Here is a 27,030-nt window from a genome sequence, read left to right on the forward strand (position 1 = left end):
ACAGAACACTGATTGTGGCATCCCACCGGCGGAAGAAAGCACCAATACTGACAGCAACTCAGAGTGGGGCCAGGCGGTTGAGGGACGACCCACACTTTTCCGAGGACCCTGGAGACCCCTAATTCCACCTTCTCAGTAGGCAAGAAGGAAAGCGCTAAGCGAAGCTTGTTGGTGCCCTAAATCGGCACAGAACCGGCGCACAGACGCCGGGCTGCCGGGTCCCACGCTGTCCACCCGGCCAGCCCGGGTGTCCTGGGTCTCCGCGCCGCACCCGCGAGCTGGAGGAACCCGCAGACCTGGAAGTGAGGGCAGCCGAGGAAGTGAGGGCAGCGGCGACGACTTCAGGCGCGCAGTGCGCAGGCGCAGGTGCAGAATGCGCAGGCGCCGCCCAGAAGTGACTTCTCCAAAAAGTGTCTTAGTTCCCGGTCACCTGAGCTCGGGCGACGCGGCTGCGGTGTCCTCTCGGAGACGCGGGTCCTGCCTGGAGACCTTGCCCTCTCCCTGCTACCAGCGGTTCCGCCACCCCGAGCCCTCTTTTTCCCTCCCGTCCTTTCCCAGCCTCGGGCCGGACCGGGCCGAGCCGGGCCGCCCGGGCGCGGTCCCTGACCATGGCGTCTCTCTTCAAGAAGAAAACCGTGGACGGTGAGTTCCAGGCCGGGCGTACAGGGCCCATTTCTGCGTTTCCAGGCGTTTTTCGGGGGCGTCCGGGTGCGGTTCTGACTGCTGTCCCCGGGGGCGAGATTGGACCAAGTGGCCCCACAGGTGACCGCCCTGGCTGCGTCACTCCTCTGCCTCCATCTCTCCTGACAAGTCACACCACGGCTCACCTGGGCAGTCAGGCTGCTCCCCTCGCCCCCGTGTTTTCTTTAGGTGGCTTCTCAGCATTTTGAGAAGGCAGGGCACTAGGGTACTGCTGGCCCTGGGGTGTCATAGACTTTGTGATTTGATGAATTTCTTGTTGGTTTCCTGTTTGTCTTGTTGCTCCTTCAGTTTGGAGATGTACAACTTCCAGGCATCAGAAAAGGACACCTGTGTGGGTTGGGGACGGGAGCGAAGGGCAGGGGGCGGGAGAGAGGACTCCACTTACAAAATTAACTTGGGTTTGGGCTGGTTATCCATTTAGGAACACCCAATCAGAAGAGATGTGAAGCAAGTGTTTATTGACTGACTCCAGTAATAATAACAATGATGATAATAATAGAAATTCAAGAGAACTGTCTGGGATTTAGTTTTCTCCCTTATTATCTTCTGCAAAGTAAAATAACGGATGCAGTATCTATCATCTGCATAGAAGTTCACATTTTAAAAACATCTGCATTGTTTCAGACATTGAGCTCAGTGTTAAGAGGGGAAAAAGTGAATGTGCAAGTTTTGTGATCTTAATATGCAGTGCATATAATATGTATTTATACATGACTGCTACCAGGTATTAAATTCATTCAAGTTATTTAGAAATCGTGTTCCATTACATGTTGAGTCTAGGTTTTTGCTGGTTCAACCAAAGAATCACTTCTTTGTAAGGGTCTAACCCTGAGCTAGACAGTGATTGGTACAAACACAGTGCTAGTCCTGACTAGGGGGGTAACTCCTTCATTCCTTTGTGTTGTCTGTTCTAATGCCAGTAAAATTATTTTGGGGAGGATAACAAAGACACCATTTTTACCCTGCTACTCTGTCTTTCATTTTAGCACATAATGACACTAATATAATTATGTCATAATTATGAGAATGCTGTTTAATCTTTAGCATGGTACTTTATATTTTTCAGTGCTTCTGTATCAGAATTGTGCAATTCAGTATTTGAGAGGGGGAAAAAGGTTTATTTTCTTATTGCTTGAGTTTTGTATAATAGGAATTTTTCTTGATAAGTTTTATGTAGTGAAAATTTGCTAGACAGAAAAAATAGTTTCATCTCTCTTATTTTGATGTTACAAGTTGAATTAATTTTTTACCAACAAAATCCAAACATCCTAGTTTTAATTGCTTAATATCTTAGATATTTTCAGACATAAATCTCTGCCTTGTGTTTCCTGATGCTTTTGTTGATCTAGTGACTATTATACTTGAAGTGTAGAGGAGAGAGGAAAAAAAAAGACAATGAAGGTGTGCAGTGAAGGTTTTTGACTATACATTTGCAGTTGATGTAATCCTAACAAGACAGTGTTTTGAATAGACTTACTTGTAAACAAAAAAGTTTTATGGACATTTGCTAAGAATTATGCCAGTGGATTAAAGATTTATTTGTGAAATTTCTGAATGTAAATTTGGCCACTGTGAGTACTACTAAGCTACATACTTAAAATTTTCCTTAAGTTATTATATCAACTCAAAGAATTTACTCATTTCTTAATTATAGATCTGCATTTTCATTATTTTAAGAGAGAGCCTTACTAATGTTATTTACTCCTTGTTTTAGGAAAAGGAGGCCTTTTTTAAATCTTGTTTTCTTTTAAAAAGTGATAGCACTTTTCTTAGCGGTAATGAGACTGTATATTGTGAAATTAATGTATTTTTATGCTTTCTCTCAGATTGTTGAGCATGTTGATTATTGATGATAAGATCTTTTATTGTATACTGACTTTTTTATATATTCTGATAAAATTCTGATATATAAGAGAAATATGTAACTGCTTATGGATCTGGAGAATAATTGAATCTTTTTGTCTTTGGATTGGCTGAAAGAGTTATATACTGTATCATTAAAGACGACTGCACATGTAAATTCAAAAGGAAGACAATATTACAGCTCTTATTACCATTCGGAGTTATGTTTAATTCATTTTGACACAAAGATGAACAAGTCTCCTCAGTGTATACTTTGCTGCAGAAATTAATGAGAGGTGTATCTCAACGCCATTGAAGAGAAGGGTTCTTTCCAATTTGAAATTACAATTTAATGTATTTGGTTTTCTTTTTACTGATTTGTAATATATATACATATATATGTATATATAGAATAATATGTTTATCTACAGTGTTTTTTCCATCTTAGTGAACTAATAGTGACCTATTTATTGAAGATAATTATGAACCTGTAAGTCAGCATATCATTAGGATTTGTCATAAAAGGCCAACTCTGGGTGCCTGTTCAAAAAGCGAAGGGGTTCAAGTGCTCAGAAGTTAAGAGTGCTTATGTGAGGCAGGTTTGGCCTTAGTACTAAAAAAAAAAAAAAAAAAAAGAAGCTTTTTTGTTTTGTGTTGATTTATTCTGTTCTTTTGGAGATAGGGTTTCACAATTTAGTCTAGGCTGTCTTAGAACTTGCTATATAGCCAAGGTTGACATGAAATGTATGATCCTCCTCCTTGAGCCTCCAGGGTACTAGGACTGTGCCTAACTAAAAATGAGTTCTTTAAGCACTGCATAACTGTTAGCTGATATTCATTTTTTTGGTGGTACTGAGATTTGAATTTGCAAGGCAGTTGCTGTACTGCTTGAAATAAACCATTTTGCTTTAGTTATTTTGGAGATGGAGTCTTGTGAACCATCTTCCCAGGGTACCCTTGAACTGTGATCCTCCCTAATCTCAAATTCCACGTAACTAGGATTACAGGAGTGAGCCACCAGTATCCAGCTGATATTCTTATAATGACAAATTTGAGGACCTCTCTAAGCCAGTACCATGCTAAGAATTCTGCATGCTGTATCTTACTCAATTCTCATAAAACCTTTGAAATAAGCAGTATGATTGTTCCCATTTTACAGAACAGAAAACTGAGAGGAAAGGAACTAAGTAACTTGCCCAAGATCTTAAAGCTGCTAAGTGGCAGAGTTGGGACCTTGTCCCTTTAAATATTACCATCATTATTATTTTCTTATAGAGATCAATGCCATGCCACAGTTTAATTTGGTAATCTTTTTAAGTCCATGGAACTTTCAACTCGTTATTTACCTTTTGTATATAAACCAGACTCCTGTATCTTGGAATTAGTAATGAAATTTTAATTTCAGTAATGGAGAACTGGAAATAGCCTTATTTTCCCGAACTTCCTTGGACCCCACCATTTCATAGGAAGCATCGCTCTTTATCTACACCTCTTGAAGGAGTAGTGATGTATTTTATTTTCATCTTATTTCTAATCCTCAGCAATTTATTAGTTCTTGCTTTAGATCATCAAATGTAATGACCAGTGGTTGTCTCCTGGACTCTTTTCTATTGGATTCTTACAACAATTTCTTCTTTCAAATTCTCTTTTGATCTCGATAACTTAGTACTTAATTTTCTTCAGATTTCTGTGGCCAGTCCTTTTCATGTTTTCCTTTTCTTTCTTTGTTAAACCTTCCCCTTAAATGTTAGTTTTTCCTGGTTACATCTTGGGCTACCACTGTTCTAACTGTATTATATTCCTGTGTGATCTACTGTCTACTCTTTATTTTAGTTATAATCTAAGTGCTAATATAGCCCAAATTTGTATCTCTAAATGTTTATTTTTGCTGTTAAGACCAATATATGCAACACTTTCCTGCATATCTTCATATAGATACCCAAAGCACTTCAAATTAGAGATCTAAACATAATTCATCATCTTTTTAAAGATCAGTTCCTTCCTGGGTTTTTTTTTTTCTTTCTTTCAATTATTGAGAGAACTTGATTTTTGCCTTTTGCCTTCAAGTAATTACCAACTCACTAATTGCCAAATCCTGCTTTTTTTTTTTGCCACCTACAATATTCTATGTGCCTGCAACCACTTGCTCTAATTCAGAACCTATTTATCTGCACTTTACTGCATCACCTTTCTACTTTTCTTTCCTGCAGCTTCATCTACTAACTTGGTTGTGCAGTTACTTTACCTGCAACCCAAGTGTGACTCTGTTGCTTATACTCGATGTAAACCTCTTCACTGAGTCTCTGACACCAATAAGATTAAGTGTAAGTTCTTTAATCATGCAGGACACTAAAATGTCCAGAGGTACAACTAGACAAAAAGGCAGTAATGTTCTGCTATTCATCAGTATACTGTGTATCATTCTTTTTCTTATACTGACATTTATACTTATAATGCCTTTTATGTCCAGATTCTGTTGCTGTCCTGTAGCTAACCTGAACTATCTCAGTTTTTTCCATGTCTAGGAAGTCTTCCCTGATGTCACCTCAGTCTGTGTTGATACTGCACTTCTTGCATTCCTGTTGTTTAGTATCTGCATTCGGACTTCATTCACCAGGACCAAAATAAATTCTGTATTTCTAAAGTTGGATTATGCTCATTATAAGTCTTTCCTATAATCAATAATGGTTTCAGAGTCTTCAGTGTATAGGAAAGTATCTCTGTAGTAGTTCGTAATTTAGAGACTGCCACCCTAAAATAATAGCAATTACTAACCAAAAGTAGTATTTCTAGTATCCAGAGCTTACTAAAGTTTACATCCACATTATTGCCACTTACTGTGATCCTTGCTGTAAGTTTTGAGCAATTTGAGAAAACTTACGTACAGGGAAGGAATCAGGCTTCTTGGTCTTTGCCTTTTTGGTATAATATCCATAAATGCTAGTTGTTCAGGGCTCAGAGTATGTGCAGTTTAAATAAAATTAAAGAAATTTCCTGTCAAGAGGTCAAAAGTGGTACCACTTGTCTAGTATATTAAGAGGAGAAAAAAAGTCTACCATCTCTGTGAACCAACTCCCCTTCAGAACCATTCCCTCCCTTTTCCAGAATAAAATACATTCCCATGGTGACATCTGTGGTGTTCAGATGTTCCCTGGAATGTTTTTTGTTCCCTTAGTGCTTATTACTTTGAATTTTTTTTACTTTTTTGGTGGCACTAGGGTTTAAACTTAGGGCCTCATGCTTGCGAGGCAGTTCCTCTTACTGCTTAAGCCACTCTGATTGTCCTTTTTCATGATGAATATTTTGGAGATGGAGTCTCACATACTGTTTGCCCCAGGCTCTCTTCAAACTGTGAGCCTCCAGTGCCCAGCTCATTTTGAATGTTTTAAAACTCACATTTCACTCTTTGTTTGCCTTTACATTCTTGGCACATCAAAAAAAAAATAGTGGAATGTGGGCTTCATGAGCATGGTAGGCTCTTTGGAACATTTTTCTAAGCAAAATTCTCCATATTTTTAGAGTAGATGTTTCTGTGGGAACTTTCTTCCCTCTGTAGTTCTCCATCCCCATCCTGATAGATAAGACCAGATGAGACCAAAGATTGGCTGACACATACTATCTCAAAACTTTTCTTCAGCTCTTGAAAACACTGACATTTTAATACTAATAATATATTTGTTTGGATAAATTCCTCAGAGCTTAAATGACTTGACACCTATTGAGGAGAAAAAAAATTTTTTGCCCTTTTCTGCTGCCATAAGACTCAACCCTCCCCTTTTCTCTTTAGTGTTCTACCTCTTTCTTCTAAGCAAGCACTGCTGTTGCTCATCTCCAACCCTTTTTTTAAAATCAGCATGTATTAATTATACAAAACAAGGGGCTTCATTATGGCATTTTCATACATTTATATTACATACTTTGGTTGTGTTCATCTCTCCATTACCCTTACTTACTCCCCTAACCTATTAAGTTGTTTGTGTCCCTTGACCAAATGCAGAGTGAAGCTTTTGGCATTATCTTTCAATGCCCTGTTTCCCATAATTGTTTTTTGTCTTTATTTTTATGAGGTATTAAAACTTGCTGGTTAAATAGATGTGATCCTCTTGAGTCTCTGTGATACCATTTCTACAGCCCAAGAAACGAATTTGGTTTGCATATCAAATTCTGATTCCTTGTCACTCATTCTCTCACTGTTATTTTCTATCTGCCTCTGAATAATTCTAGTATTAGAGCCAGTAGGTTTTAGATACTGACCTTTTATGTTTCTTATGTTTCTTTCTTTCATATAGCATTTTTTTTTTGCAGTTTTTTTCTTTCTCCTGACAACCCAAGAAGGGTTTCCACTTTATTGTGTATTGGTGAGCTCTATCATGCCTAGTTAACTGCACTTACATCCGCCTAGTGCTTTTCTTCTATCAGTAGTTATAATTAGGGTTTTGTCTAATGTTAATACTAGTGCCACAGTGCCTACAGATGAAGTCTAAAGTACAGTCTTCCCATAAAGCAAGATTTAGGAACATTTTAGTTTTCTATCTTAAAGAATGTATAAGTTAGAATTAGGATAACTAATAGAGACAATGAAATTGCAATGATAAAATGATTTTTTTTTGGCCAGGCGTGGTAGCTCATGCCTGTAATCCTAGCACTTGGGAGGTGGAGATTAGGAAATTTGTGGTTTGAGGCCAGTGCAGGTAATAAGATCCCATTTCAACCAATAAAGCTGGGCGTGGCATCCTCATAAAACTCAAAGCAAAAATAGGATTAGGATTAGGGTTCAAATAGGATTAAGGTTAGGGTTCCTGGCCCAGGCCTGCTCTGGTATAAACTGAAGACCCTATTGGAAAAATAAAAGCAAAAAAGATCAAGGGCATGGATCTAGTGGCACTTGGCAGCAAGTGCAAGGCCTTGAGTTCAAACCCAGTATCTTAAAAGAACAAATAAAAATTCCCAAAGAAATAGCTTAAAAGTAGAGAATATGGTTTATTAAATTAAAAAGTCCCTTGTGACCTTCTAGTAAATCAGAGAGCAATTTGAGAAACATGGAGAGCGGAGGCTGTCCAGTGGGGCAGAATGAAACGTGTCCTTCACACTCCTGAGGCAGCAATCATGAACTGTTCCTGAGGCAGGCCCCTCCTTTGTCCCCAAAAAGGTACTTCAAACTGTGTGTTATCCCAGATTAATGAATGTTCATATTTACAGTCGATAATTACTTTTTGTTTTAATCCTCAAATGTGCAAATTGTATGCAAAGTAATGTACTACATGGAAATAAGTCACAATTCAAGTTGAGGCTTGATCTCAAATCTGAGTAGAGAATTCTAGTGAGCTAGGCTGGACTACCTGAGAGACTCTTTTTGTCCCTATAAACAAACAAAACCTAATTGGCGTAGAACCAAAGACCTCAGAAAGACCCTTTCAGTCTGTATCTTTTAAAGTTCAGAATTTAAGTCTGTTCTGTCACTGGTGAAGGCACATGTATTTATTGTTAGAAAGTACCTAAAATGCTTAAGATAGGCATTTAATGACCAACATGGAGCTGCCTGGGTGCCTTATCTATTGTTATGCTTGGCACCCACCAAGAGAGGCTAGTGGGTGGATTGTGGCCTCTAGACCTCTGTTACCTCACTGAATGAATTGTCACAGGGGGAGCTATGCCCTATTAGATCCACACATTTTTGACATTTTCAATTTGAAAATTTCCTATTACCACCTATTGTGAAGTGCTTCACAACATGTCCTAGATGTCCATAGTACCCTGCACATACTTTTGTCATTGTCTTTACTCAGGTTGAAAGTAGGGGAAAGCATGTTATTGGACCTAGGTCTGGGCTGCTTACCTTTCAGAAACCAGTACAGTTGGTGGGAAGAAATCAGGTTTATTCAAGGGCTGGCCCTCAGATGATAGGCAGTTGTCTTCACAGCTCCATCTTGGGATTTATAAGGAGGGAAAGAAGTGAACTGAGATAAAAAGCAGGAAGACTACATGCTGGGTGAGGTCTCTGTATCCAGAGTATGGTAGGAACACTGCAGTTTACCTTGACTTCCTGGGATTCTTTCATGTGTTTTGTTTAAACAGACTTATTGCTAGACATAGTGATTCATTTCTACAGTCCAAACTACTGGGAAAAGGAGACAGAATTGTTAATTTGAAGCCAACCTTAGTAAAAACTGTAGGGAGACCCTGTCTTAAAAACAAACAAAGAAGGCTTTATATGTTTTGTGTTAGTTGATGCACAGGATTAAAGAACAAAGAGAAGTTAAATATTCTGATATTACCTGACAATTACCAGATGTTTTGTGTTCGTAAATCTAAAGAAAGATTATTAAGAATGAATGTAGAATTTTTATATGGGTTGAAACCACAATAGGAAAGGGACTAAGGTAGAAAGAGGAAAAGTAGAGGGGTCCACTGCACCTAGAGCAAACTGAAAGTTTGGGGAAGGAAAGCATAATTGTTTCCATTGCTCGTACATTGGCTTTCTACAGTAGGGGTGGGATAGTGTGAGCTGGGGAAAGCTATGAGATAGTAGGACAGTCCATAAGAAGTAATTGTTGCTTTTGAAGTGGTTGGTGGTGTAAGGAGGATGAGTGGGGCCTAAGGAGTTTTTGATGAGATTTAAGGTTTTAACATGCATTCTGGAATGTGAAGTAATCTTTAGTTTCTCTCTACTACCCTCTACCACTGTAATTAAAATTTAAGCTAGCTCAGAATGTCTTTTTTTCTTATCATATGTATTTCTTGCCCTTAGAAGAATTTGTAGTCTTGGAATAAAATCAGATATACTAAAAAGTAAATCTACTAGAAATAAACTTTGCCTTAAAAAAAATTGAAGGGTTTCCATCTTTTTCATGTTATTCATTCTGAATTATCTAAAAAACCAAATTATTAAGTGTGTGCTTAGATTGCTTAAGAAAAATTCAATAGTAATTTGTGTTAGAGGCTATTCTTATTATCTCATGGGAAAAGATGTTTTACTGTCTTTTCCTGCTTACTATAATGTTTTAAAGTGTTATGATTATGTTTTAGTATGTAACATTAGATGCTCTGAGTTTATAGCTTAGAACTGTTTAAATATTAATAGGTCTATGAGCAACTGTGAGGCTGTGGAATGTGTTGTAGTTAATTTTCTTTATTTTTCCTGTTATGATATACAGTGACAGTTAATGCACATATAGATACATAAAATTAAAAGCAAAATCAAACTTTTTAAAAATTAAAATCCATATTAGATTTTTGTAATTTTTTTTCAGTAAAGATGGCTGTGGCAAGTCTGATCTTTCTAATTCTTAGACACCAACAATACATTTTAATTCTGATACTAATTATCCAAGTTGTAGGGTAAGGGCTCTATCTCAGGGGCTGCCCCAGTTTGTGTGCCACTCATGTATCCCAGGTTGCTACAGGTACTTCTTCCTGACCAGGTGTTCCTAAGTTCACTCTTTAAGGAGAATAATTTTCAAGGACAACTCTCAGAAATCAGGGAAATGTTTTATTTACTCCTCTTGGCTTATTGTAAAGGTTATCACTCAGGGCAGTGAAATACAAGAGATCCCTAGGTGGAGGAGATACGTTCTTCCCAGCATATCAATGTGTCCATCAATTAGGAGGTCTGAATTTCTTAGAAGTTTTCATAATCCAGGCTCCAGAATCCCCCACCCCTGAGTTCTAAGGGCTGAGAGTTACATGTTTGGTCTTTTTGGTATTCAGCCCCATCCTGTGGCATTTTTTAAAAATTTATTTGTAACTGACACCTAAACATAAGAATCATTCATAATAATGGAGCACCTTGTGATCTTTTGATACATGTATACAACGTGTAGTGTTTAAATCAGGTTAATTATCTCCTCAAACACGATTCCTTTCTTTATGGTGAAAGCTCTCAAAATCCTTTCTTTTTAGCTTTTTGAAATGTATGATTCAGGATTCTTTTCTACAGTTGTCCTTCTGTGCGGTAGCACACCAAAACTTCTTGCTCCCACCCAAATGTGGTATGGTACACACGGATCACCCTTTCCCCATCTTCTCCTACCCCCCACACTTCCATCCTCTGGTAAATACCTTACTACTCTCAACTTCTACGAGAACAACTTTTTTTAGATTTCACATATGAGTGAGATCATGAAGTACTTGTCTTCTATGCCTGGCTTGTTTTACTTAATGAGCTCTGATTCCATCCATAAATGAAAGATTTCATTTTTTTGCATGACTGAATAGTATTCCATTGTGTATGTGTATCACAGTTTCTTTATCCATTCTCAGTTAATGGGCACTGAGATTGTTTCTATTTCTTGGCTATTGTGAATAATGCTGTAGTGAACATGGAATGCAGATATTTCTTTGATACACTGATTTCATTTCCTTTTGAATATATACCCAGTAGTGGTATTGCTGGATCATATGTTCTATGTTTAATCTTTGAGGAACTTCCATACTGTTTTCCATAATGGCTGTACTAATTTACATTCCCACCAACAGTGTATAAGCCTTCCCTGATTTCCATATCCTTGTCAGTGGTTAGTCTTTTTGATAGTAGCCATTTTTACTGGGGTGAGTTGATAACCTCATTCTGGTTGAAATGTGCATTTTGTTGATGATTAGTGATGGTGACATTTTTTCATGTACCTTTTGGCCATTTGCATGTGTTCTTTTGAGAAATGTCAATGCAGATCTATTTTTGTCCATTTTTAATTGTGTGTGTGTGTGTGTGTGTGTGTGTGTGTGTGTGTTTGTGTGTAAGTGTGTGTAAGTGTGTGTAAGCTATTGAGGTTTTGGAGTTTCTTGCAAATACTTAGTACCATTCTGTCGGTTGTCTTCTTTATTCTGTTGATTGTTTCTTTTGCTGTGCAGAAGCTTTTTAGTTTGATATAATGCCATTTGTCTATTTTTGCTTTAGTTTCCTGTGCTTTTGAGGGTTACTGTTTCAATTCTTTTGGGTAAAATGTAGGAGTGGAACTTTTGGGTCATACCATAATTTTATGTTTAATGAGGAATTAAACAGTGGTTGAATCATTTTACATTCCTACCAGCCATTTGCAAGGACTCTACGCTCCTTCATCTGCATCAGATGTTTTCCATTGTTTTTTTTTTATTGCTGTGCTGGTGGATGTGAGCACTATTTCATTTCCCTAATGACTAAAGATGTTCAATGTCTTTTTAACGTGCTTCTACTGGTTCTTTTGTATCTTTGGAGAAATATCTATTCAACCCGTTTGAACTTTTAAAATTGAGCTGTCTCTTCTTCTTGAATTAGAATTTCTATTTATATATTTTGGGTACTAGACTTACTGAATATATAGATTGCATGTATTTTCTCCCATTGTTTAGACTTCTTTTCACTTGACAATGTCCTTTTATGCCCCAAACTTTTGAATTTTATGAAGTGCAGTTTATGTGTATTTTTCTTTTGTTTCTTGAACTTTTGATGTCATATCTAAGAATGCGCTGCTCACTCCCAGGTCATGAAAATTCACTCCCATGTATCCTTCTGAGAGCTTTTTCTTTTTCTTTTTTTCTGTGCTGGGGCTTGAACTCAGGGCCTACACCTTGAGCCACTCCACCTTGCCTTTGTGTGTTTGTGTGTGTGTGTGTGTGTGTGTGTGTGTGTGTTGGGTATTTTCGAGATGGGGTCTCCCAAACTGTTTGTCCACGTTGGCTTTGAACCTCAGTCCTCCTGGTCTCTGCCTCTCAAGTAGCTAGGATTGCAGGTGTGCGCCACCAGCGCCCAGCAACTCTTCTGAGAGTTTTATGGTGTTAGCTCTTATGTTAGGGTCATTGATCTTTTTAGAATTAACTTTTGTACAGTTTCTCTAGTACCATTTGATGATGAGACTGGTCTTTCTGTTGTTACTGTTTTTAATCTACCTCTTTTTTAAAAAGTTGCTCTAGTATAGTGGTTAAGATCACTTGTTCAAGAAATAGAATGCTTGCGTCCAACTCTGGTATTACTGCTTGCTACCTGTGTGACTTTGGCAACTTAACTTTCTTAACATTCAATTTTGTTATATATAAGACTTAACTCTATAACATTATTATGAACAATACATATGCAGTACATGTAAAGCACTCAAGATTCCTGGTGATATGAGATCAGTGTTGTCAAAATTAAAATTTATGATCTTTTCAAGACATCACTCTTTAGTAATGACTAACTTAAATTGCAGTCTATCAAGCCTTGAGTAATCAATTTTTCAAAAGGTGGGACTACAGAATAACTCAAATGAATTTAGATTAATTAGAAAGATAATGATTGAATGGACACTTATAACCTATCAAGACACTTTATATATTATATACTCCTTAAATCAATTCCTATTTTATGAATAAGAAACTAGGTTTAAAGTGTTACCTAACTCTTCCAAGATACAATTATATAATAATCAAGTGGCAGAGATATAATTAAAATCCATATTTAATTAATTTGGAAGGTCTGACTTACTGTGAAAGTTAAAAAAAAGAGTTAATAAAATATATAACCTGTCTTTCTTTCTTAAATTCATGTGCTAATGGAGTAAGGAGAGACAAAAAGGGTGTGTGTGTGATATATATATGTATGTGCCATGTAAAATTGTATACTAATTAGTTCTTTAACAGAACAGTTTATTGTGATTTAACTTATATACTTGTGGTTAAACCTCAAACTACAGCATATTTGCACTTCTTTAAATAATCAGTACTTAATATGTTTTAATATTTGACCAATTTTTCTTTTTTTATTATAGTCTCTTAGTCTAGCATTGTAACTGATAAGAAAATTTTTCACGCATAAATTTAGGTTTCTTTTGTGATTCTCTTAGATGTAATAAAAGAACAGAATCGAGAGTTACGAGGTACACAGAGGGCTATCATCAGAGATCGAGCAGCTTTAGAGAAACAAGAGAAACAGCTGGTAAGTAGAACATTAAATTTAGGTTTAACTTTCCGGAAACCTTCGAAATTAGTGTTGGAATAGTGAGTTAACTGAAGAAAGACATGTGGGTAGGTGGTAACTTACTTGACTAAGAAATGCCATTCGGTGCTTTCCTGCATTTTCTGCTTACCTTTATTGTGTCATTCTGCTGACTTTTTCCTCCCCAGAATTCTGTGTATTCTGCTGACATAGAATCAAATTATTCCTCAGTTTCTTAAAATCATGAATGACTAGGAAGAACTATTTCTCAAAACAGAACTACCTTCTTCTTAGTTGACCCCAAAGATAAAATAGTTATGGAAAATAAAGAGAGATTTATTTTTAAAAATTCATTAACTCCTAGATGTATTACTTTACATTTTAAAGATGATTCTTTTGTGATAGTAGTTTTTTATAGGCTTATCTGTTTCATCTTTACATACTGTTTATGCTGTAGTTTTAAATGTATATTGCCTCAGACCCTTTTTTTGGAATAAAGGCAGTTTTGTTCAGTGTAATTAACATGCAGTAAACTGTACGTATTTAAAGTATGCAATTTGATGTGTTTTGTTATCAGTATAAACCCTGAGACCATTGCCACAGTGAAAGTAATAACCTGGCCATCATCCCAAATGTTCCCTTCTTCCTTTTAAAGTCCTCCTACCCTTCCCTTACTGTCTTCTTTTCTTAGTGAGGCAAATGTAGATCTGTTACTAGATGAGATTATGTTTCTAGAATTTTATAAAAATGGAGTTTTATATAAACTCTTTATATGGCTTCTCTCAGCATAATTTTTTGAGGTTAATGGTGATTTTCAAAAATTAAAATAACCTTTCCTCCTGGGATACACCCCATTTGGTAAAGATGCATTTTAAAATGTATTTCTAATTTTTTGAAATTCTGTTAAGAATATATTGTATCCATGTTGGTGAAATATATTTTTAGTTTCTTTTCCTACAGTATTTTTTATCTGATTTTACTGTCAGTAATAATACTGGCCTCATAGTATAATCTGACAGGTGTCCTTTACTTTCTTCTCCTGGAGTGTTTGTATATCGTGTTTTACTTCCTTAAACGTCTGATAGAATTCTTCAGTAAAATCATCTACGAGGGAAATTTCCTTTATGGACAGACTTTTTTTTCTTTGTTTTGTAGTACTGGGGTCTGAACTCAGGGCCTACCACTTGGGCCACTCCACCAGCCTTTTTTTTGTGATAGTTTTGAGATAGGATGTCGCAAACTATTTGTCTGGGGTGACTTCAAATCACGAGCCTCCTGATCTCTGCCTCCTGAGTAGCTAGGATTACAGGCGTGAGCCACTGGCACCAGGCTGTGGACATACTTTTAAAGTATAAATTCTTTTTTAAAAAAATAGATATATAGTGGATTATCTGCCAGATGTGTTATATTGGTTATGTGAAGTAATTTGTCAATTCTCACTAAATTTTAAAACGTAATGACATATTACTATATGTAATATTCCCTTAGTACTTTTTAATGTCTTAAGATAAGAAGTGGTGCCCTTCTTTGGATTCTTATATTTATAATTTATGTGTTCTCTCTCTGTTTTATGCTTTTTCTTCACAAGTATAGCTAGTGGTTTATCAATTTATCTTTTGTTAAAAAGAAAAAAAAAACAGCTTTTGCTTTTACTGATTTTCTGTATTGAGTTTTCTTTCCTAGTTTGTACATTTCTTGGCTTGTCTATATAATTTCCTTCATTTTGCTTTCTTTGTGTTTCATTTACTCGTATTTCTACTTTATGTTGAAGCTTACGAGGTACTCATTTTTCTAATATAAGCATTAATGCTATAAACTCCTTAACAGTTTTAATTGCAGCTTACAAATTTTGATATGTTGCATTTTCATTTTACTGAGTTCAATTTATCTCATTTCCTCTTATGTCTTTTTATCCCACGACTTACTTAGAAGCATGTTTTTAAGCTTCTGCTTGTCATTTTGCTTCCATATTTCCATTGTTGATTTCTAGTTTCCTTTCACTGTGGTGAGAAAATGCACTTTGTATAATTTCAGTCTTCTTAAATTTATTGGGCCCTATTTTCCAATGCACAATATGGATATCTTTATAAGTATGCATTGTAAGTGCATACTTACAAAGAATGTGTATTCTGTTATTGATGATAGAGTTTCTTATGAATGTCAGTTAAATCAAATTGGTGATAGTGTTGTTTAAGTTTTCTGTACCATTACGGATCTTTAGTCTGTAGTAGTACCTCCCTTATTCATGGTTTCACTGTATGTCTATGGTTTCAGTTGCCCTTGGTCAGCGTGGTCTGAAAATATTTTATGGAAAATTTCAGAAACAAACAATTCATAAATTTTAAATTGCACACTGTTCTGAGTGGTTTGCTGAAATCTTATCCTGTCTAACTCCATCCCACCTGGGAAATGAATTGTGTCTTCCATTGTATCTGCACTGTATAAACTACTTGTCTGTTAGTCACTTAGTAAGTAGCTTTCTGTATTAGCAAATCAGTTGTCGCAGTGTTATGTTGCTTATATTCAAGTGTTCCTTCTATTACTTAGTGATGGGCCTAAAGTGTAAATAAAAGTAGTGATACTGGCAGTTCACATATGCCAAAGAGAAACCATAAAGTGCCTTCCTGAATGAAAAGGTAAAAGCTTATGATAGGTATGTGTGTGTAGAAAGAAACATGTATAGGGTTTGGTGCTGTCCCCAGTTTCAAGCATCACTGGGAATCTTGGAACATCTCTGTGAAGAGGGGAACCACTGTTTTTGTAACAATTACAGCAGTATCTTTAAAGGAGGAGTTGTTGATTTCTCGCATGCTAATTATGTATTTGTTTATTTCTCCTTTCAATTCTGTCAGTTGTGCTTAATATATTTTGAATCACTGTTAATGAGGTGTGTACACATTTAGGATTATCCTTAGGTCTTTATACATTGGTTTCTTTATTTTTGCTTATAATATTCCTTGTTTTGAAGTTTGTTTGATCTGATTTTAATATAGCCACTCCAGACTTACAAATTGAGATAAATATATAGTGTGCACTTTTTCAGTTTTAATCCAGCCTTGCTTTTATATTTAAAGTTGGTTTACTTTTTAAAAAATCTAATCTGATATTTTGCTTTTTAATTGAGGTGTAAGATACCATTTCATTTAACATAATTATCTGTATTACTAGCATTAAATCTGTCACCTCATCTTAATTTTTTTTGTGTCACTAACTCTTGGATTTTTCTACCTACTTTTGGAAACTCTTCAAAAATTTTCTTCTGAGTCCTGTGGACATACTGTTTTGTAGACTTGTATTATATTCATGGATGAAGGTATGAGTTTTTCTTTCCCATGTGAACATGTGTTACTCCCTCTCTCAAATTAGTCTTTCTTTCTATGACTTTATGTCAGTCTCTGCTCTTTAGGGGAGAAGGGACATGTTGTGCCTATAAGGTCTGTTCTTCTGAAGTAATCACTGAGGACCATCCTCAATGATTTTATTCTCCTCTTTTTATTTCCTTTCTTAGGAATTAGAAATTAAGAAGATGGCCAAGATTGGTAATAAAGATGCTTGCAGAGTTCTAGCCAAACAGCTTGTACACCTACGGAAACAGAAGACAAGAACTTTTGCTGTAAGTTCAAAAGTGACTTCTATGTCCACACAAACAAAAGTGATGAATTCCCAGATGAAGATGGCTGGAGCAATGTCTACTACAGCAAAGGTAAGCTGGAACCGTTATGGCATACATTTATAACTTTATCAGACATATTTAAATATTTTTGGTTGTGGTGGCTCACACCTGTAATTCTAGCTATTCAGGAAGAGAAGATCAAGAGGATTACAGTTGGAGGCCAGCCCAGGCACAAATTTAGTGAGACCCCCCCATCTCACTAAAACCAGGTGTAGTGATATGTGCCTGTGATCCTACCTATGGGAAGCCATAGGTAAGGGGATTGGATTCCGACACCAGCCCCTTGTAAAAAAACACAGGACTCTACCTGAAAAATTACTGAAAAAACAAAACAAAACCAAAAGCCTGGGAGGATGGCTCAAGTGGTAGATTTAAATCAGATTTAAAAAAAAACCTTTTAGCATATATTTGATGCAGAATCTTCTTAGTAACATGAGTTATAATAATAGATAATTCAGAATTCTAGATTTTTTATTGATATGTTTTAATATAAAGTAAGGATACTTACATTTTCCTTGGATACGTCCAAGTTTACAAAATTTACTTAAAATAGTATTTGTTTTGTCCAATAAATGGTCAGAAGATTTTTGGACTTCTCATTTTTGTTAAGCTGTCATTTCTAACTACTTTTGAGAAATAATTTCCTCTTGATTTGCTTTTATAAATGTTTGGAAAGATATGAATATTGTCAAAAAGATTTGCTGATTGACATTTTTCAGGAACTTATGTTTAACTTACTGTTTATAGATATAATTAGTATTTTATTGTTGAGTTTAAAGGACTGCGAGCCTTGCAATCATTTAATAAATAATGAATTCCTTGATATATATCATATTTTGTGAGTAATTCAAAAGAGGTTGGGAGTGTGTGTAAGATGTGTCTGTTTAGGAATGTAACCATTGTACATCAGTCTGTGGTAAGCTTTGCAGAGCTACACAAATCTTTCGATTGGGTGATCCAAAAGACTTTGCAGAAGTCTTTTGATAACAATATCACTAGGTGTTACATGTAGGGAGAGGAAAGTGTGCATGTGAAGGGTAAAGGAATAAAAGCCACAGAGGAAAGTATTTGAAAACACCATTAAACAACACTAAATAGACTGCAAAAAGGACTCCTGTTTATCATATTGAACCTGAGATAAGAAGTCAAATCTTCTCTGTGTTTGACTTAAATGCTTGGTAGGCTGTGCTTATGTCACTAGTGAAAATTAAAGCACTGCTAGGATTGATTTGAGATAACAGATAAATTTAGCAAGTAGGCAAATTCACAAGTATGCAGTCCACAAATGATGATCAATTATAATTGCTTTTTAGACTACAGAAAACATTAAAGTACAAAAAGTATAGTAACACATTACATACATTCTTTAAAAAATAAATTTCAGAATAAATTTTTTCTCAGTTAACTTACTCTTGATGGATTGTAGTCCTTTACAGTGAAAAGTATACAATTAAGGGCAAAACTTTTCTTTGGTCTTACAGATGGATTTGGGGGAAAGATATGTGATGATCACTTAGCTGGGCTGGGGAAGTGCTGTGGTGTTGAGTAGAGATTGCTCATCTTGCAGTTTTGTGAAATTGACAGGCTAAGGAAGGTTACCTGATATGGTCTTGCCATGTAGAGGTCTGACTTGGAATTCTCAATTAAATTTCTTAAAAATGTGTTAACTCAGCAAATACTTGTTTAGGCCCTTTGAGTGGAAACTATAACAAGTAATTGGTAATGAAATAGAAAGTAAAACCAGACTGGAGCCTAAGCGTCATGGAGCTTGCAGTCTGTGTAAGAGGCAGTGTGTATAGTGGTTATGAACATGAGCTCTGATTGGGCTCAGTTTTCAGTTCAGTCAGTTGCTGTGTTGCCTTTCTGTGCCTCCAGTCTCCATTAGCAATATGGGGAAAACGGTACTACCTAGCACGAAAAGTTTTTATCAGTTTTAAATGTCATCACTAATACCAGAACAGAGTTTGGCTTACAGTATAACTGTAGAGGCATTAGCTACTCTGTCATCCTCATCATTTTTGTTGTTAGTATTATTCACACAATAAAGTAAATTGCAATTAAGATAATACAATTTAAATCAACAAATGTAATTTTTCATTAATACTGAGTAGGATTTAACAAAGATGCATGTTCTCCTCTTTGGCGTCAGAGTCTATTTCCTTAAGAAAGCTGTATATAAACTGAAATCTGAATTGCTAATTGTGAAAGCAAGTGGAGTGAGCACTTCAGGTGAGGGACTGGCATATGTAAGTGGAAGACCAGTGTGCCTGGTGGGCATTGGTGGCAAATGAGACTGTCCTGTTAAGCAGATTTTAGCTGATGTTAGGTCTCAGACAAATTATAGAATTTGCTTTCAACACAAATAGCAATGGAAAGGCACTGGAGAGGTAGGTGTTGGGGGGCGGGGGGGGAGTTGGGTAGTGCAGCAGCATTCATGGAAATACTGTTTTGTTATATACAAGACTGTTTCTTTTCTATATTTGAAACCAGTATGTTTTCTGCTGTACATTATCTTTTAGTGTACCAAATTAACTATATAATACACACATACATGCATATAGAATGCATAGTATGCATAGAATACATCACATATATGTATTTTTTTTACCTTATTAATCAACAGAAACCTTTCAACTAAATATATACATGTATAACAATTCTTTTCGCATATTTTTGGGAAACAATTTATTTCTTTAAACTGTAGTAATAGTCTTAAGCATGTGTGCTAGTATGTCCTCTAAGATTTTCTCATTTATACATCAAAATATTAATGAAATCAACAATTAAATTAAAATTTCTTTTTAATTTAGACATTATCTACTTGCCATATAACAGGTAAAATTGATTTTCTCATTTGAATAGCAATGACTTTTATGTTGATAATGTTTTTTACTACATAATATTTTGCCTGCTATTCAGATGAGGTTTTTCATATCAGACTTTATTATATAGATGTTAGGCAGATGGTTTCTAAGTAAAAATTTCATTTTTTCTATTTTATTTACTATTCTATGTTGTATTATGACAGGATGGTATGCATCCTGACAGATAATGCCTGTCTACATTAGATGTTTTCCCTCTAGATTTATTCCATAGTAAAATTTTCATAATTACATAGCTAACATGAATCTTTTTGTATATTTAAAGACAATGCAGGCAGTTAACAAGAAGATGGATCCACAAAAAACATTGCAGACAATGCAGAATTTCCAGAAGGAAAACATGAAGATGGAAATGACTGAAGAAATGAGTAAGTTTAAGATGTTGTAATGAAATGTGCAGTTTTCTCATTTTTGAATCAGCCAAATTCATTTACTAGCCATCTGGCATTCTCATTTATGAAGGTACAAACAACGAAATAAGAACTGTTAAAGCAACCTTATAGACAGACATTTTTTGTCATAACTTTCAAGATATTTTTATATTGTCAATGTTGAAGGCTCAAAGTTCTTTTATTATTTACCTGAGGGAAAAATATAAAATATGTTATGCCATATTTATATTGCATATTGGCCTTAATAGTCTTAACTTTATTGATTAGTTATTGTGAATTAAATAAATCTTCTTTGTATAAATTAAGTAGATTCAGAATTATATTGAAGATCTGTTTGTTTTGGAGGTAGAGTTAATAGAGGTCTTCCTTTTGCCATTCCTCTCTCAGAATGTCATTTAATATTTAGTTTTCTTCTTTTTGTGTGAAAACTAACTACATGTGGTAGAAAAACAGAGAATAAAAAGAAACAGAACATATATCATTCATCTGTCCTAACATCATCTAAATATTGTTACTGTAAATGTGTATTTCTTTCGTATATTTTCCCATAGTTATAAAAGTGAGTTCATGTTAACATGTACAATCATAAATCTTATCCTACTTTTCAAAAACATAATAGTATAACATAAACATGTGTGCATGACCTTAAGTCTTCTCTGAAGCCTTTTTTAAAAAAAGTTTTAGTATCACATATTAATTATATGCCCTAATTTATTAAGCCATTCTTACATTGGTTATTATATAAGTGATAATTCATCAGTCATTAAAAATTTAGTAACAATTTTTTCAAGCACCTTGAAAAATCATATTTTTCAAAATAAAGACATAAAGTACAAAGTAAACAACTTTTAGAGCTATCAAAGATAGCACATATATTATCACTAGAAGAAAAATGGATACTGTAAAATAAAATACTGGAACAATGAGTATGGTAATCCTAGCATAGTCCTAGCATTGTTTTAAAATTTTCAGTGTATTTGAGATATATATATGTATCGGCAGTACAGGGGTTTGAACTCAGGGCCATATTCTTGCTAGGTAGACACTTTACCACTTGAATCATGTCCCTAGTTCTCTTTTGCTAAATTTTTCAGATAGGGTCTTGTACTTTTCGCCTTGCACTGTGAGTTTCCTACCTATGCCTCCCATGCAGCTGGGATTACAGACGTATGCCCCATGTCCTTTAAAAAATATGTATTGTGTTGTCTTATATCTTAAATCTTATTAGAGTTTAAAATAAGCTTTATAAGGCTTTTAATTTATACTACCAAATCCTTTCAGAAAGATCATACTGATACTTACTTCACCAGTAATGGATGAGTAACACCCAGGTCAATACCGAATGATTACTTACATATTAAAAGTTTGCATCATTGTTTTGCAAAGGTATTTTTTTTTAGCTTTTTTACAGCTATGTAGGAATATGCTAGTTTGGCCGTGTGTATCTGCTAGCATTTTAGTTTTAACAGTATTTAGTGTATAAAATAATACCTATTTAAATTGCGAGGATTACTGTGTTCATTATGATTCTAATATTTTAGAGTATCTATTTTGCTTCAAGGTGTAGTGATAACGTATGTGCTATCTTTGACAGTTCCAAAAGTTGTTTAGTTTACACTTCATGTCTTGTCTTTGAAAAAAACGACTTTTTCAAGACCCTTGAGACATTGTCAGTAAATTTTTAATGACTGAGAGAATCGTCATTTATATATTGATCATAGTGTTTGTCATGTTTATGTGATTTCCAGTGAAGACACAGATGCAAGCAGGTCCTAGTGGAATTAGCTTTTCCACTAAACTATAATGATAACAATCAGTAAGCCCTTAGTTAACCATATAGCTATCATATCTATCAGTTTTTCCAAGGTGTCTTTTAGTACCTTTTAAGTCAGTCTGAAATAATAAGAGTTACTTTTGGTTGAGCCTATCTTTTTCCAATTAGAATTGGTAGTGTGCCTTTGTTCCAAAATTTATTCACATTCAAGTTTGGAAACAAGGTCTTTAAGGAAATCTTCATTATTATCTTTGATTAGTTTTGTTATGCTTTTTCTGAAAGTTTTCTTCTCTGCTAATTCCTCATTACATTTGCAGGTTGTTCTCATCTATCCCTTTCATTCATCCTTTCTGCAGCTCTTCTTCATTCATACCCTTACAACTCTGACCTATATTCCCCACCTCCCTCCTCACTTCACTGTCATCCAAGTAACTCAGTGCTGAGTTAATTTTCCAAGAGCTTACCTCTGCAGTGTGCTGACCAGATTCTTTCAGTGACTTCCTGCTAATCAAGATGTAACACCCCAAAGACAGTTTTTTGGTCAAGGCTTTTTATTTTGCCAATGAAAATAGGAGCTGCAGAGAGGTAAAATAAGTTTCCCCAAAGTTGCATGGGTACTATGCGAAGAAAGTTAGATTCTAATAATTGTCTTAATATTAACTTTATTTCTTCAGAGATGATGTTCTTCATTTCTTTTTTTAGTCTATAAGCTTTTTAGTCTTGTTCAAATTTACTTTATACTACTAAAGTAACAAAAATTTAATATTCAAATTATGCACAGATCAGATACCATAACCAATGTCAAGTGATTATAATGTCAAGGCTTCAAGTAACTAAGATGCACTGGCAAAGCAGGGAGATGATTGGGACACCTGTCTTAAGCACAAGAAATGTGGTCAGAATACCAGATGTGTCCGATAAAGTTTTTTATTGTCTTATGTGGAAGGAAATACTGAAGTGTGAAATATCTCCAATGTACTCATTCTTCAGATAGTTGCCTACCTTATATACCCAGGGAGTCGTGGCTCATTAGCCCACAGATCATCGTTTAACTATAGCATTACTAAACCAGGACATGCTAAGAGCATTTTATAGACAAGGACTGCTTTAGTAACAGATAATTTCGTCTTTTACTGATTACAAGGAGATCACACTAGGTTACCTGTTTTTCTTCCCCTGTCATTTTCCCTAAGTATTCAGAGGTGCTATTGGTATAGGCTGATTGCTTTTTAGTTTTTATCTCTTAGTATTTTCCATTTATGCAACTTGAATAACAACCAAGCAGAAGAACTTATTCTTCCTTATCTGTGTCCCTATTGCCTCACCTTGTCTGTATCTGTTTGATCAAATATTATGCATTCCAGGACTTTCTCACATTACTTCTCGCTGATTGTAACCTCATTCCTCTGAAACATTGTAAACATACATCTCTCCATTTATTACAGTTTTATTTTTATTTTGGTTTGTTTTCTACACAAGAATAAACCACCAAATGTCTTTATTTTTCTTCATCTGTCTTTCAATTGTATTTGAACTGTATATTAGACAGGTACCCAGTTTCAGAGATAAATAATCTTGGGCTTCAAAAATTCCTTCCCTCTAACTCACCATGATGTCCTCTATTCAGAAGGCTTTCAATAAATACTTTGGATGGAGAAGGGAAGAATTATAGAAGTAAAAATCTTGCAAGATTAAGTCGGGCATAATTTTGGGGGAAAATTTAATAAATATTGAACCTTAGACTTTACTAAAATATTCTACCTGGATCTTGAGTACAAATTTAAGAAGTATGAAAATAATAAAGAGTAAATGGTCTCCTAAATATTAACAAGATATTTGATTCTTACATTTTTTTTCCTGGTTAAGTTTAGTAGCTACCAGCTCAATGGATACAATTTGTGGAATCAAAAAAACAAAACAAAACAAAAACTAAGCATGTAGCTTTCAATGTCATATAGGTTTTGTTCATTAAATATATATGTATTTATCATTTATTTTTATTGCAGTGCTGAGATTTATCCCAGGCCCTTGTGCATACAGGGCATACATACTACTGAGCTTTTTCTACCGCAAAGATATAATTTCATTTAAAACTTCAGAGTAGATATGCTTTATTATAGGTTAGTTTGTGTTAAAATGACATTATTCCAAATTTAATGGTTCAGAAATGTATTTATCAGTATATTTCACTGACATTAGAAAGTAATTTTTGTAGTTTGTTTATTCACCTATATTTGCCTTCTATAATACTAAAAATATGTGTACATGGTTTGATTCACTTCTAAACTATGAATCTAACCTGAAATCTATGTGAAAGTAACTGTTTTGTTCTACCCCTCTCGCCATACCCAGTAAATGACACGCTGGACGACATCTTCGACGGCTCTGATGATGAGGAAGAAAGCCAGGATATTGTAAATCAAGTTCTTGATGAGATTGGAATTGAAATTTCTGGAAAGGTATTGCCATCCTCTTTTCTTAGATGACAGTAGTTTCTTCCACTTATCATGTCATTGTTTTAAGTTGTCCTTTAGTGTTACTTGCAGGTTTTTATATTTGTTTCTGAAGTAAATTACTTTGCAGTACATCCTGGGTACCCCAAATGTTTACTAATACACATTGTTTTTCCTCTTTTTTGTGTAATATAGATGGCTAAAGCCCCGTCAGCTGCCCGAAGCTTACCATCTGCCTCTACTTCAAAGGCTACAATCTCCGATGAAGAAATTGAAAGGCAACTCAAAGCTCTAGGAGTCGATTAGTCAACAAAATCCATAATATTTTTGCTTATTTACAGTTATTTAATATAAAGCAAATACAGTGCAGATTCCTTTTGCAAAACACATTTATTTTACAAAAATGAAGACCATGAGTGAACATCTGTTTCCTAACCCATGGCTATTTTGAATCTTTTGCCAAAGAATGACAATGATGCAAAAATGGGAACCGTTTGGATTTTAATTAGAACTATTTAGGAGTGATGTGTAAAAAGTTGACTTCTTTTCTGCATGGCATAGAAAAATTTATTCATTACTTAATATTAGTTTATGTTGTAAATCTTTTACACCAATTACAAAATTCTTGTTAAATGCCACTAGGCACCAACTTAAAGAGACCTATAAAAATATTAAAAGTATATCATTAATTCTGTATCTGTTGCTTATTCTTTGTATACAGTTATGTGTTATAACTATAGGTGGTTCAGCTGCCAAATTATTTTTAAATGAGCTAAAAGAAGAGTGCTATTTAAACATCTGTCTTAAAACTGTCGTGAGCTTTTCTTTTCTTCTACTTTTTTCCCTTGGGACAACATTTTAGTTGGTAAGTTTATTACCTTTCAAAATGTGCTTGACACCTGCCTTAAATAACACAAACATACTGTGCACATGTTTAAATTATTTTAATTGGCTCGAAGCAAATTACATTTTAAACTAAACTTGAGGCATCTTATAATGTTAACCAGACTCTCTTATAAAACTTATAAAGTAAATTAAATATGATTACCAAAAGCTAAATGAAAACAAAAAAAACCTTTGAACTAGTAACATTTTATTGTAATAAAACAAATTATTATGATCTCTGTTCAATTTTGAATTGTGTTCCTGTTCATTTTAAACCCTCTAAATTGAAGCCATTATTCTTAATTTGGTATTACTACTGTGATAATACTTAATCTGAATTTCAAAAATAAAAACTTACCTTTTTTTTTCCATAAATAAACCACAACTTTGTCAGAAATTACTGAGTAAATATGTATTACTGTGTTAGAAGAATTTTTTAAGCTAAAGTTGCTATGGTATTTTATGTATAGAGAGGAAGAGAAAATGAAAGATGCCATAGAGTTAGAGATAGCATTTAGAATTAGGTTAGTTTTGAAAAATTATATGGTAATATATGAATTCTGATACATCCTACCAGAAAAATTCTGGAGGAGTTCAGATATGTGTAACCTGGATAATTTGGAATGATGAACATTTTGGATTCATGCTAACGAAGTCATCATTTTAGGACTAGTGTATGTGTTAATGTGGATAGGTGGAAGAACAAAAAGCTAAGCCATCTAACTTAGAATCCATAGTCTGTTTTGTAGTCAAAGATAGGTTTCATTATTGATAGTTTTCAGTACATAATTTATAATTTCCCTGTACAATGGTGAGTCACACGTTTTACTGTACTGTGGCATGTTGTCCCAGAACATGTTTTGATTCTTGGATGTACATGATAATGCCATCTAACCTTATTACTTTCTTGTCTATATGTGGGGACTTTTGCTTTTAAAATTATTTTGTAAAAAAAAAATAAAGATTTATTACTCTTGTCCTTTTTTCCTCTCATCTCTTTTACTCTGTTTTTGACCCGTCTTCTAAAATTAGAAGTTTTATGCATATTTGATAACTTTTAAAAGAATCATTTTTATTTTTTGGGAAGAAAGTTACATAACTCTGCTACTTATTTTTAACAAGAAAAATGATATGTTTAAGAATTAAAAATTGATACTGATGTTTATGAATTTAGTAAGCCTAAGCAGCAGTGTTTCACATCAAATTGGTCTGATAATTCCTTTCCTGGAGTTCCCAAAGACTAAACATTTTCAAATTTAATTTTAAACCTGTAATTCTTAGTGATTGCTTTCATTTTAGTTGAGTCTGGATACCACAGAAGACTTTTGGACCCAAAAGAGAGAGTAGATTCATTCTGATTTGGCTACATTTATAAGTGCTTTTGGTGGTAGTTTTACAGTTGTAAGTTTGTAGTGTTACTCTATCATTTACTAAGAGTTCCTTTTGGACTCTTTTATAGAATAGGAAATAAGGATTTTTATAGACTAAGCATAATGGCAATTGTGGGGAGCAGATTATGAGAAGACTATGAGAGCTTGACAT

General features: G+C 34.8%; 1 protein-coding gene across 1 annotated transcript; it reads left to right on the forward strand.

Annotated features, from left to right (window-relative positions):
- Positions 1-467: 467 nt before the first annotated feature.
- Positions 468-26,465, forward strand: Chmp2b (charged multivesicular body protein 2B). Its single transcript, XM_020172638.2, has 6 exons — positions 468-642; positions 13,338-13,429; positions 16,938-17,132; positions 20,250-20,352; positions 24,503-24,609; positions 24,799-26,465. The coding sequence occupies exons 1-6, from the start codon at positions 609-611 to the stop codon at positions 24,907-24,909; spliced, it is 642 nt and encodes a 213-aa protein (XP_020028227.1). The 5' UTR covers positions 468-608; the 3' UTR covers positions 24,910-26,465.
- The last annotated feature ends 565 nt before the right edge of the window (positions 26,466-27,030 follow it).

This window comes from Castor canadensis, chromosome 5, assembly GCF_047511655.1.
Source record: "Castor canadensis chromosome 5, mCasCan1.hap1v2, whole genome shotgun sequence".
In the NCBI taxonomy this organism is placed as follows: Eukaryota; Metazoa; Chordata; class Mammalia; order Rodentia; family Castoridae; genus Castor; species Castor canadensis.

Excerpts from the sequence above, each read along its gene's own strand:
- Chmp2b (XM_020172638.2), top strand. The coding sequence starts at position 609 with ATGGCGTCTCTCTTCAAGAAGAAAACCGTGGACG. Across the intron at positions 13,430-16,937 it reads AGAAACAAGAGAAACAGCTG|GAATTAGAAATTAAGAAGAT; the intron begins GTAAGTAGAACA and ends TTCCTTTCTTAG. Across the intron at positions 24,610-24,798 it reads GAATTGAAATTTCTGGAAAG|ATGGCTAAAGCCCCGTCAGC; the intron begins GTATTGCCATCC and ends TGTGTAATATAG.